This window comes from Vulpes vulpes, chromosome 15, assembly GCF_048418805.1.
Source record: "Vulpes vulpes isolate BD-2025 chromosome 15, VulVul3, whole genome shotgun sequence".
In the NCBI taxonomy this organism is placed as follows: domain Eukaryota; kingdom Metazoa; phylum Chordata; class Mammalia; order Carnivora; family Canidae; genus Vulpes; species Vulpes vulpes.
The window spans coordinates 8,200,372-8,212,871 of record NC_132794.1 but is presented as its reverse complement, the minus strand read 5'-3'; the positions used below and the strand labels follow the sequence as shown (position 1 = coordinate 8,212,871).

The window sequence follows — 12,500 nt, the reverse complement described above, 5'->3', positions numbered from 1 at the left end:
AAGCATCCAGTGAAGCTTGAGCAAGAGCCTGCTTCCCTGGATTTGTATCTAGAAAGAGAACTCTGGCCATCAAGAGGAAAACCCACAGACACAAGACAGGATGACACTTTCATGGTCTAAAGCTGATCACGAAATGAGGAACGGAAATGAAGCTCAGACACCTGGGGAGGGGGCGCTCTGTAGAATTTGGACCTTCATCGCAGGAAGGAGGCAGGAGGTGAGAAGAAGAACAGGTTGGGATGTTCCTGAGACTATCCTTTTTTTCCAACAGAGAAATAGAAACAACTACTTTGGGACAGGTTATCAGGTTTGAGGTGTTTTTAGAGATAAAAAGGAGAGGATATCTAGGAGGATATCCAGGAGAGATATCTAGGAAGGACAGGGTGATATAAATTAACCACTTTGGCCAATTTGAAGGAAGTGGAGGACGGATTGGATGTCCCTTGAGCAGCAAGCAGCGCTGCCCGATGAAAACGTAACATAAGCCACCCAGGCAGTTTTTCTAGCAGCCACACTACAAAATAAAAAGAAACAGATGAAAATAATTTTAGTAATATGTTTTTCTTTAACCCAAAACATCCATAAAAGAAAGGGAGTCACAAAGGCTAGGAAAGAACAAGGGAGAAATCAAATTTACTTTTGGTTAAGACATAGTTTGCTAGGGTCACTCAGTGGTTGAGAGTCTGCCTTGGGCTCAGGGTGTGATCCTGGGGTCCTGGGATCAAGTCCCACATCAGGCTCCCCACAGGAAACCTGCTTCTCCCTCTGCCTAATGTCTCTGCCTCTCTCTCTCTCTCACTGTGTCTCTCATGAATAAACAAATAAAATCTAAAATAAAGAGTTTCTTTGATTAAAAAAACAACAAAAAACATGTTACTCACGGTTTCTGAAGAGGAAGATGGTCTCTGTAAACTCTCACCTTGCACCCAAATGCTCTCTGTCACAAATGCTATGTGTTCCGCTTCCAGTATAAATGGAGAGACAATAAACAGGGCCCACTTGTTCAAGTCATCGATGGACTGGACAGAGGGAAAGAAACACACAAAAAAAGATTTTTTTTTTTTATGAATTTTTATTTATTTATGATAGTCACACACACAGAGAGAGAGAGAGAGAGAGAGGCAGAGACATAGGCAGAGGGAGAAGCAGGCTCCATGCACCGGGAGCCCGACGTGGGATTCGATCCCGGGTCTCCAAGATCGCGCCCTGGGCCAAAGGCAGGCGCCAAACCGCTGCGCCACCCAGGGATCCCTTTTTTTTTTTTTAATAAATTTTTATTTAAAAAAAAGATTATTTAATATCACTTCAAACCACAATTGCCACTTATATCAACAACCAGGACCTTCTCTCTGTAATTCCAGACGGGATCTAAATAAGGTTCTCAGGTGGTCTCCTATACACCACATTAACCCTGCATCTCTTACTGAATTGTAACTATTTATTTTTTTTAAGATTTTATTTATTTATTCATGAGAGACACAGAGAAAGAGAGGCAGAGACACAGGCAGAGGGAGAAGCAGGCTCCACGCAGGGAGCCCGATGCTGGACTCGATGCCAGGACTCCAGGATCACGCCCTGGACCGAAGGCAGGCGCTAAACCACTGAACCACCCAGGGATCCCCGAATTGTGACTATTTAAACACCTGCAGCATCCCTTCTACGACTTGTGACTTTAACATCTATAGATATTTGTGATCCACCATTAATTGTGAAGCTGGGCTCACCCCCACCATGCCTGACTGCTTAAGGCATGAGGAGCTTTCCAAATCACAACTCCGAAGCACATTTAAAGGTGCGGAGGCTCAGAAGTGCAAGCTGGTAAAAGAAGTGCATTATTAACAGGAGCCTGAAGAAGTCTTCCATTTCCTCTAGGGATTATAGATAGCATCAACATCGGTTATCAGATTGGATATGTCGTTTATCTGTGCTCTCCCTCCTGAAATCTCTCTAAAAAGGTAGCAAATAAATTTGAAAAGGCTTTAACCCACTAATAAAGGGATATCAAGAGCAGAAAAGCTGAAATCTAAGGCTGCAAGGGATGAGCCCTACCACTACCCCCCCCCCCAAAAAAAAAGGTCAGGCTCCACCCACTGCTTACCAGTTCAAATCTGCCCTTGCTGGGAGGATCAAAAAGCGTTTCCACCTGGCCTAGTAACCTGGCTCATAGTAGAATATTGATAAAAATCTACTGAACAAATTAGTGAATAAAAATTGGGGGGAGGGGCAGCCCAGGTGGCTCAGCGGTTTAGCGCCGCCTGCAGTCCAGGGCCTGATCCTGGAGACCCAGGATCGAGTCCCACGTGGGGCTCCCTGCGTGGAGTCTGCTTCTCCTTCTGCCTGTGTCTCTGCCTCTCTCTCTCTCTCCTTTGTGTTTCTCATGAATGAGTAAATAAAATCTTAAAAAAAAAAATTGGGGGGAGAAAAAACTCTGTGGGTAAACATAATTATCAATACAGAAGTTAACAACAAAGGGCACCTGGGTGGCTCAGTGGTTGAGCCTCTGCCTTTGGCTCAGGGCGTGATCCCATGGTCCCAGATCCAGTGCCACATCAGGATCCTCGCAGGGAGCCTGCTTCTCCCTCTGCCTATGACTCTGCCTCTCTGTGTGTGTGTCTCTCATGAATAAATGAATAAATTCTTAAAAAGAAAAATTTTTTAAGTTAACAAAAAACAGACTGTCCACGTTACTCAAACACGGAATGTGTGTATATTAAACAAAACATCCTTAAATTTCCAGTTTGTATAAACTCTTTGATTCTAGTTATCAATTTCTGCGGGAGCTTCAATTATATAAACATACAAATTCTATGCACCCAAGTCTAAATATGTGATGTTAAGAAGACAACAGGAGACCTAAGATTCATTTCTGTAAAGTTAACTTCAGCCCAGGTGGACTGCCAAGGTACCTAGCCAACCAAATCAGTAGCCCTACCATATTTTACAACTGAAATGAACAGTAGCTAACCACAAAAAGTCAAGTTTTCCAATTACAGGCCTTAAACATCGGCGCTAAAACCCAACAACCACTAACCACTCCTTCATTCACTGAAATGCTAAGTGACTATTCCCAAGGCAAGCTGCTAAGCTAAACAGACCCAATTCCTAGGGAGATAAAGATAAAAACTGGAAATATGAAGGGTGATTTAAAGTTTAGGTGGAAAAAAAAAATAAAGTTTATGTGGGCACAGCACCGGCTCCGTCCCCTCTAGTCTGAAGAACGAGGAACATCTCCTTGAGATGATGATATCTGAGCATCTGACATAGGGTGAATGTCCAAAATGTTTACTCTAATTGAAATCTTAATGGTTATTTAAGTAAATGAATCCTGATTGGAAACCACTGCAATAGGGATCCCTGGGTGGCGCAGTGGTTTGGCGCTTGCCTTTGGCCCAGGGCGCGATCCTGGAGACCCGGGATCGAATCCCACATCAGGCTCCTGGTGCATGGAGCCTGCTTCTCCCTCTGCCTATGTCTCTGCCTCTCTCTCTCTCTCTCTGTGTGTCTATCATAAATAAATAAAAATTAAAAAAAAAAAAAAAAGGAAACCACTGCAATAGAAAAATGCACCCTCTCAATTTTTCCTTATTTTGTTCTTTCCATCCAGGTTCCTTGAGAGAATTAAGCCCTAATTAATTAATTAGGCTCTCAGGTGGAATGAATGTCTCCCCATCCTGCATCTAGGTGGTACTAACTAAGCACTCTCTCAGGACTAGAAGAGTTACTCATCTCATTTTCTGTGTGCCATAGTATACTAACAAGGAAGGGTATTTTTGATTTGCTAGAAGCTGGGTATAATTTCATACTTAGGCATAAACAAAGTATTCAAACCTAAGATAAGATTTTAATTCCCACGTGGGTGTTATGGCTTCCCACACAAAGAAAATCTTACTTCGATGCTAAAAGTGAGCCAACTTTTCGGAAGGAAGAGGAAAGGGAAACAAACCGATTAAAAGCAGACACTATTGGGGGATCCCTGGGTGGCTCAGCAGTTTAGCCCCTGCCTTCGGCCCAGGTCATGATCCTGGAGACCCGGGGTCGAGTCCCACGTCGGGCTCCCTGCATGGAGCCTGCTTCTCCCTCTGCCTGTGTCTCTGTCTCTCGTGAATAAATAAAAAATATCTTTTTAAAAAAGCAAACACTCTTAAATATTAATGGGAAGTGTTAGTGATGGGAAATGTGCGCAGAACCGCACTGAAGTCAGGTCCACGTCCAACTGCTGAGCGCACAGAAGTGTTGCCCCCTTTACAGAAGGGGGATTTGCGCAGACCCCAGGGCCGGCAGGGGGAAGAGCCTGCTCAGCGCGCAGCTATCCGGCCAAGCACTGGGTCAAAACAATTAAAGCCTACGTGCAAACCGAAATAAAAGAGGTGCCAAGACAATGTGTGGGGCTGGTTAGTAAAACCCGCCAGCGACCGGGCCGTTTCTGTGGCCTCGGAGATCAGCGACAGCGGCTGAGGATCTGCCGTCCTCCTGCGAAGGCAGGTTCAGCCCAACTCCGGCCCGCAGGGCAGAGGAGGTCGCAGGACGCTGCAGGTGGGCAGCGCGGACCGCCTGACCTGGAAAGGCGGGGGCCAGGCGGGCCTCCCCGGGCGCTCCGCCCGCACGCCTGCTCCCCGCAGGTCCGCGCAGAGGAGCCCCGACCCCGGCCCCCCGAACCCCGAGTCCGCGGCCCCCGGGCTCGCACCGCCCGCACCGCCCGCACCGCCCGCACCGCCCGCACCGCCCGCACCGCCCGCACCGCCCGGAGAGCAGCGCTGAGCCCGCGGCAGCTTCCGGCCCGCTGCCCGCCGAGGCCCCGCCCCCGCGCGCCGAGGCCCCCGCCCCCGCGCGCCGAGGCCCCGCCCCCGCGCGCCGAGGCCCCGCCCCCGCGCGCCGAGGCCCCGCCCCCTCGCCGCCCCCCACTCCGGCCCCGCGCCCGCCCACCTGGCTCTCCCCGACGCAGAAGACGCGGCCGCCGCGGCTCAGACACACGCGGGCGTCCCGGGGCCGCGCCGCGGCGCCGCAGAAGGTGAAGGAGCAGCGGGAGGCGCGCAGCCGCTGCACCGTGGCGCGCACGAGCGCGGCCGGCCGGCGCCCCCAGCGCGCCCACAGGTACAGGTAGCACAGCGTGATGAGCATGGCCGGCCGGCGGCGGGGCGCCAGCCCGGGACGCTCGCTCCACCGGCTCGCCCCTCCCGCCCGGCCCCGCCCCGCCCCGCCGCCCGCCCTCCCGCCGGCCGGAAGAGGCCGCGCCATAGGGGTGAGGCCGCGCGGGCCGCGGAGGGGAGGGGGGAGGGAGGGAGGAAGGGAGGGAGGCCTCGCGGGGGGGGGGGGGGGGGGGAGGAGGATGGAGGGAGGCCGTGCTTGGAGTTGTGGGGTGAGGATGGAGGGAGGAGGGAGGCTGAGCTGGGCGGAGGGGGGTGAGGATGGAGGGAGGAGGGAGGCTGAGCTGGGGGGAGGGGGGAGGATGGAGGGAGGAGGGAGGCTGAACTGGGCGGAGGGGGGTGAGGATGGAGGGAGGAGGGAGGCTGAGCTGGGGGGAGGGGGGAGGATGGAGGGAGGAGGGAGGCTGAGCTGGGCGGAGGGGGTGAGGATGGAGGGAGGAGGGAGGCTGAGCTGGGGGGAGGGGGGAGGATGGAGGGAGGAGGGAGGCTGAACTGGGCGGAGGGGGGTGAGGATGGGGGGAGGGGGGAGGATGGAGGGAGGAGGGAGGCTGAACTGGGCAGAGGTGGGGAGGATGGAGGGAGGAGGGAGGCTGAACTGGGCGGAGGGGGGTGAGGATGGAGGGAGGAGGGAGGCTGAGCTTGGAGTTGTGGGGTGAGGATGGAGGGAGGAGGGAGGCTGAACTGGGCGGAGGGGGGTGAGGATGGAGGGAGGAGGGAGGCTGAGCTGGGGGGAGGGGGGAGGATGGAGGGAGGCCATGCTTGGGGTTGTGGGGTGAGGGAGGAGGGAGGCTGAGCTGGGGGGGTGAGGATGGAGGGATGTCTCTCTTGGAGGGGGTGAGGATGGAGGAAGAAGAGAGGCCTTTCAAAATGGGGTTGAGGATGGAGGGAGGCTGTGCTTGGGGTTGTGGGGTGAGGATGGAGGGAGGAGAGAGGCCTCCCCGAGGGGCCGGGTGATAATGGAGGGAGGCTGAGTTGGGGGTGAGGAGAGAGTCCTGAGCTAGCGTCCACTCTTACCCCCCAACCCCACACTGGGGGTGGAGGAGTTATGATGAAGGGAGAAAGGACACATTAAAAAGAGGAGGTTGATAGGTTGGAGACCATGGGGTTAGGCCCATTTGGCCAAAATCTTGCCTCCCTTTCTCAGGAGAGCTGGGAGGCAGATTGAAGTAGGGGCTGTGGATATGTGTACATTAACCAGTACCATACTGGGATTCAGCTACCATATAGCATCTACCCAGTCCAGTTGGGAAAATAAGGTGAGGCTGGTTTATTAGATTTTTCTAGGCCTTCTTGCAAAAATGATTACATTAATTCATAAAAACGATTATATATACATCTGGACTCCAAATAAAGACTGAAAAGTTGAAGGCAGACCCGCACGAAAAAGGCTGCCTGCTGTTCTCGTACATGTGGGTCACCAATTTGTGAGCATCCAAAGACCAGAAGAAAAAGGGAAACTTAACAATTATGAGTCAGTGTCCTTGCTCCCTAAGAGAAGCATAATTATTCCTGAGAGTGACAGAGATCTCTCCCATGGAACGTCATGTAAAAAGGCACTTTGCGGGGTGCCTGGGTAGCTCAGTGAATTAAGTGTCCGACTCCTGATTTTGGCTCAGGTCATGATCTCAGGGTCTTGGGATTGAACCCTCTGTCTGGGTCTGCACTCAGTAGGGAGTCAGCTTGAGATTCTCTTCTCTCCCTCCACCTCTGCCCATCTCCCACAAGCTCATTGCACATGCTCTCTCTCTAAAATAAATCTTAAAAAAAGTAATAAAAGGCAGTTTGGGGGGGAAAAAAAAAGTGCCCCCAGCCACTCTGAAACATAGCAAAGATTTTCCCTGTGTTGCTTCCTACTCTGGCCTTTGCTATAAGTGGAATGAATACTGCAGCAGCAATCCGGTACACCACTCCCACATCTTACTTAATCCAAGGGTAGATTTTTAAAGTGCCCTGACCATTTATTCATCAGCCTTTTATTTTTTTTTTTTTTAAGATTGGATTTATTTGAGAGAGAGAAAGAATGAGCTGGGGGAGGGGCAGAGGCATAGAGAGAAGCAGACTCCCTGCTGAGCAGGGAGCCTAAGGAGGCCCTGGATCCCAAGATCTCAAGATCTTGAGATCACTACCAGAGCCAAAGGCAGCCGCTTAACCGACTATGCCACCCAGGTGCCCCTATTCATCTGCTTTAAAACAGCAGTATGGGGATGCCTTGGTGGCTCAGTGATTGAGCATCTGCCTTTGGCTCAGGGTGTGATCCTAGAGTCCCAGGATCAAATCCCATATCAGGCTTCCTGCACGGAGCCTGCTTCTCCTCCTGCCTGTGTCTCTGCCTCTCTCTCTCTCCCCCCCCCCTTTTTTTCTCTCTCTCTGTGTCTCTCATGAATAAATAAATAAAATCTTTAATAAAAAAAAAAAAAAACAGGAGTATAGAAAACCCACTTTCACAACTTCAGATTTTTGGTTGGAAGGCATAGGAACTTTTTCCCAGTGCATACAGCAACAACAGATTTTTAAAAAGAGATTCCGGGGACGCCTGGGTGGCTCAGCAGTTGAGCATCTGCCTTCGGCTCAGGACGTGATCCCCCAAGTTCCGGGATCAAGTCCCACAGCGGGCTTCCTGTAGGGAGCCTGCTTCTACCTCTGCCTATCTCTGCCTCTCTCTCTGTGTCTCTCATGAATAAATAAATAAAATTTTAAAAATAAATAAGAGGGAGAGAGAAATTCTGAAAAGAAAGAAGCAGATTCAAAAACAAGATAAGCGTCACAGTGGACCAGAAATAGAAGAAAGACAGTAACCAATAAGCAAGGCTGAAGCTGTATCTTCCCCTTCCCTGCAGGACAGTGACAGTTGGGAAGCAAGTTTCTGGCATGGTCACAAGGCCTGAAGTTTTGTCATTGTGTCCCTGGAGGAAGAAATATGAATGAGTCCCCCTGAGGGAGCCCTTAGCCCCTCCAGGATAACACAGGGCTTACAAGTTAGGAATGAGAAAGTGAAAAAGCTTTGCAAAGTGATAAACCCTGATATGTTACTGGACAAACCCTTCAAATGGCCTTTTTGGGGTTTGCTGAATTATGGCCCTAAGAACACAGCCTCTCCACTCTGCTCGGTATGAAGAGGTCATCTCTTCCACCTGAAGGTCACAAGCATCTCTCGTTTTTCCAAGTTCCTTAAGAGCTTTGTAACCCCACCTTCCCAAACACCATAAGTCCAGCAAGCCAGAAGAGAACTTTCCAGGCTTGCCTTTAGATGCTTCAAGAAATCATGGTCTCAGAAGACATCATGGGGAAATGTGAGGATCAATTCTACGTACAGCCGTGGGTTATAAAGCATAGGGACCACAGTGGGCAAACGTGAACTGGGAAGTCGGTGAGGTTCCTTCTTGGCCCTTAGACCAAAGAGCACCATTACCATTCAGGCCCAGGAAGGAGCAAAGGAAGGCAGAGGAGTCAGAGAAGTTAAACAGGCAAATGGCAGGCTCTGTTTATGATCCCTCGTAAAATAAGGATAACAGCTCAAGGCTGGAGCTTGGCTTCATCATCCCCAGACAGCAAAGGAAAAGGGGAAGGGTGCAAAAATAAGACATCAGGGGGTCTCACTGTGTGCATATCTGATTGACACCTTATGGTCCCTCACCACTCAAAGTGTAGTGCCTGGACCAGCAGCACTGGCATCACCTGGGAGCTCACTAGAAATGCAGAGCCCCAGACCACCCCAGACCCATGGAAGCACCATCTGTGCTTTCACAAAATCCCCACGAGATCCACAAACATTAAAATTTGAGCAACACTATTGAAATCCACCTCTGTCACGCTCTGGACTCTTGAGCAGATTATTCCAAATTATTGTGGAGAACAGACTAGGAATAGACCACAGACTAGGAATTTAAAAGCAAGGCTGTCGTTTATAAGAATATCACTACAGAAAGGAATTGTAGCACTCACCTGCCAGAGGCTGAACACCAACTCAGTAACTCGTCACCATGCCTGCCTTTCTACCAGAAAAGCTGACTCAAAGTCTCTAGAATACCCTGGAAATGATAATTTGGGGAAAAGGCAGAGTGTTAACCAAGAGTATCACCCAGAGGAGCTGTCCTGCACCCCCACCCCAATTAAATAGATAACTTCCTCCCCAGGGGAAGCCTATCCTGCTGACTATAGTAATTCTGTCTGCATCTGGAAAGCAATCTGAATGCAGTCAAATGGCCCGAGCTGAGTAGGACAGTTTGTGAAGCGATCCCAGGCTAGTGGGAAGCATTTAGTAGATGCTGAATTTTAAAAATCTCTAACTGTAAACAGTTAACGTTTAGCAAATGAATCACATAGTCTCTGCTTTATATAAAAGAACTTATTCCCTCCACATCAGTGTTGGAGTGCTGAAAACAAATGATATTGAGAGATCTCAGGGTCTCAAAAATGACCATCTGTTTGAAAAAATATCCTCCATAAAAATGATTTAAATACAAATTTAATTGAAATCATGAGGTTTTTGTTGATAAAGGCTGTAGCATGAAGAGCTTTTCTTTGTCTGAATCTCTATGGTGTGTGTGTGTTTATTAGTATGTGTGTTTATTAGCCAGAAAGTTCAGGGAGACTATCCATATGCAGTTCACCATTAAGTAAATTAAACTTTTAAGCCATTAATCCTTTTCATTATTGGTTTAAATGCAAAAAATATTCAGTGTGGACCGATAGAAACAAGCTGCCACCAAAACAATAAATTTGAGGCTTGGTCTGTGATCAGGGCCTGAGGGGGTGAAAAAAGTTGTCATTTTAAATCTTACTGATTAGCAAATGCCAGGCCCCATGAAGGTAGGGATCAAACCAACCACCACCTCACCTTGGTCGAAAATCAATTCTGGAATCCCAATTTTTTTTTTAAGATTGTATTTATTCATGAGAGACCCACAGAGAAAGGCAGAGACACAAGCAGAGGGAGAAGCAGACTCCCTGTAGGGAACCCGACTCGGGACTTGATCCCAGGTCCCCAGGATCACATCCTGGGCCAAAGGCAGTGCTAAACAGCTGAGCCACCCGAGCTACCCTGGAATCCCAATTTTTAAGAACATTCATTCCAATAGGAAAATTTTGTATTAAATGCCTTGTGCATTTCCATAAATTATTCCTTATAACTAATTATATAAGGAAGCTGAGAATTTATTATTTCAATTGCATTTTATTTATATAAACTTTAGTTTTCTAGTAATACTGCCTTTGGAAGTTTTACATTTATCAAAAGGACTCTAAGTTCTGCACAGTTTGTAATTAAGGGGTGTCTGAGAGGCTTCGGGGATGGAGTCTTGCATCTGGCTCCCTGCTCAACAGGGAGTCTGCTTCTTCCTCTCCCTCTGCCCCTCCCCCTACTCGATAAAATAAATAAAATATTTTTTAAAAAATAAATATTAGGGACACCTGGGTGGCTCAGTGGTTGAGCATCTGATTTGGGCTCAGGTCGTGATCCTGGAGTCCTGGGATCGAGTCCCACATCGGGCTTCCTGCATAGAGCCTGCTTCTCCCTCTGCCTGTGTCTCTGCCTCTCTCTCTGTATCTCTCATGAATAAATAAAAATAAAATCTTTTTAAAAAATTAAAAATAAATACTAAAACCTTAAGAGCCTATATTTAATGTGTCATTATTTCTTACTTACATGGTATGCCAAAATAAAGCTGTCACCCTACAGTAAAAACAAACATATTGACTGGTAGTAAGTAGGTCAAGATAATGCTAACTGGGAAAACCATTTGAATTTATTCATTATAAATCTTCATATAACAATATGTAACATACTAAGTTGATAAAAGAATGCTACATATATTTCAAAAGAAGATCTAAGTTATAAGATTGGATTTATTTACCAACTGTGTAAAGTGTATTGATTCTAATATTATCTGTAATTAAATAATAGGCTGAACCAGTTAATTTGCTGGAGATCACACACACACGTGTATCTTAGAACTATGTTTTAAGTGACAGTACATGGATGCAGTGATAAGGAAATGAAACTTAAAAAGAATGTTGTAGATTGAGCTGATTTCAAAGTAGAATGGCAAGATGGGCTGCCCTCCCCACTCCTTCACTATCTGGAGGGGCTGGGGATCGCTTGCTAAATTCTTAAATTCTTGAAACTGTTAGCTATTAGAATACCAGCACCCTTCAGCTGAAAGCAGGATGAAAACAGTGGAACAAAACTCTCCATCACATGAATATGTAAAGAGCCACACTAAGCAAGAGATTATGAATTACTGGGGTACCTGGCTGGCTCAGTTGGTGGAGCATGGGACTCTTGATCTCCAGGCCAGGAGTTCAAGCCCCATGTTGGGCATAGAGCCTACTTAAAAGCTTAAAAGAGAGAGGTGGGGGGGGATTATGAATTACTAAACATCCTTCCTAGAATACTAAGAACCAAAGGAACTGTACAGAAAGTCTTGATATCTATTCAGTATATGATTCAGTATGAGCTTTAATACTCGTATTAATACATTGTCTTAGAGCAATCAGACTTAAATGAAGCAAAAAGCAACTTTATAAAAGAGAAAAGGAGATAAAATCAAAAGATCAAAAGAACTTTAAGTCAGAACACCTCAAACTATTGAAAATAGCAAACTCATGGCTTTAAGAGAAAAAGAAATCTCTTCCAGCTTTGTTCACAAAGATGGCCTCAGAGCAATTTTACCCTTAAAGGCACCGGAGTGCTCAGATCCTGTATGCCTGCTATTTTTTCCATTAAAAAAAAAAAAACAAAAAACAGAGATCCTTGGAGAAATGGCTGGTGCAGGTGTTAGGGAATACCTGATAGGCCAAGACACTTCATGCCAGAGAGAAGGTAAGCTTCAAAGAAAAACAGGGTGGTGTCAGAAGGATACAGGAGCTAACCCAAAGGGCCGCCCCCCTGCTAGCCAAATTAGGGCAATTTGAGTTGAGTATCAAATTGAAATGCATTAAATTTATGAAGAGACATGAGCTCATCATGAGCCACAATAAAAGTTTAAGTATTCTAAAAGAATGTCAACTATAACACACTATTGAGCCTTGTTATTTGATTATGTTTGTATTACGGACTCATCCTATTTTTTTTAAGATTTTATTTATTCATGAGAGACACACAGAGAGAGAGGATTTATTTATCCTATTGATGAATATTAGTAAATTGTAAATTCGTCCTGGAACGCCTGGGTGGCTCAGCAGTTGAGCATCTGACTTTGGCTCAGGGCATGATCCCGGGGTCCCTGTATGGGGCTTGCTTCTCCTTCTGCCTGTGTCTCTGCCCCTCTCTGTGTGTCTCTCATTAATAAATAAAATAAATAAATTCTTCCTTTAGAAGGTTATTTCTGAGCCAAGTGAGAATCATATACAAAGACC

General features: G+C 47.3%; 1 protein-coding gene across 27 annotated transcripts in view; it reads right to left on the bottom strand.

Annotated features, from left to right (window-relative positions):
• HLCS (holocarboxylase synthetase) overlaps window positions 1–12,500 on the bottom strand; it is a 223,764-nt gene that overhangs the window by 195,158 nt on the left and 16,106 nt on the right. For 16 of the 27 annotated variants that reach the window (XM_072740720.1, XM_072740724.1, XM_072740727.1 and 13 more), the window contains 2 exons: window positions 9,087–9,172; window positions 882–1,019 (listed from right to left, as the gene is read on the bottom strand). Coding sequence is in view for 2 of the 27 variants with exons in the window: in XM_072740715.1 (XP_072596816.1) it covers window positions 882–1,019; window positions 4,924–5,118 (333 nt within the window). In the remaining 25 variants the exon portion in view is untranslated. Of the gene's footprint in view, window positions 1–881; window positions 1,020–4,923; window positions 5,186–9,086; window positions 9,173–12,500 lie in introns of those variants that run through there. The other 11 variants (XM_072740734.1, XM_072740733.1, XM_072740735.1 and 8 more) reach the window with 7 other exon arrangements.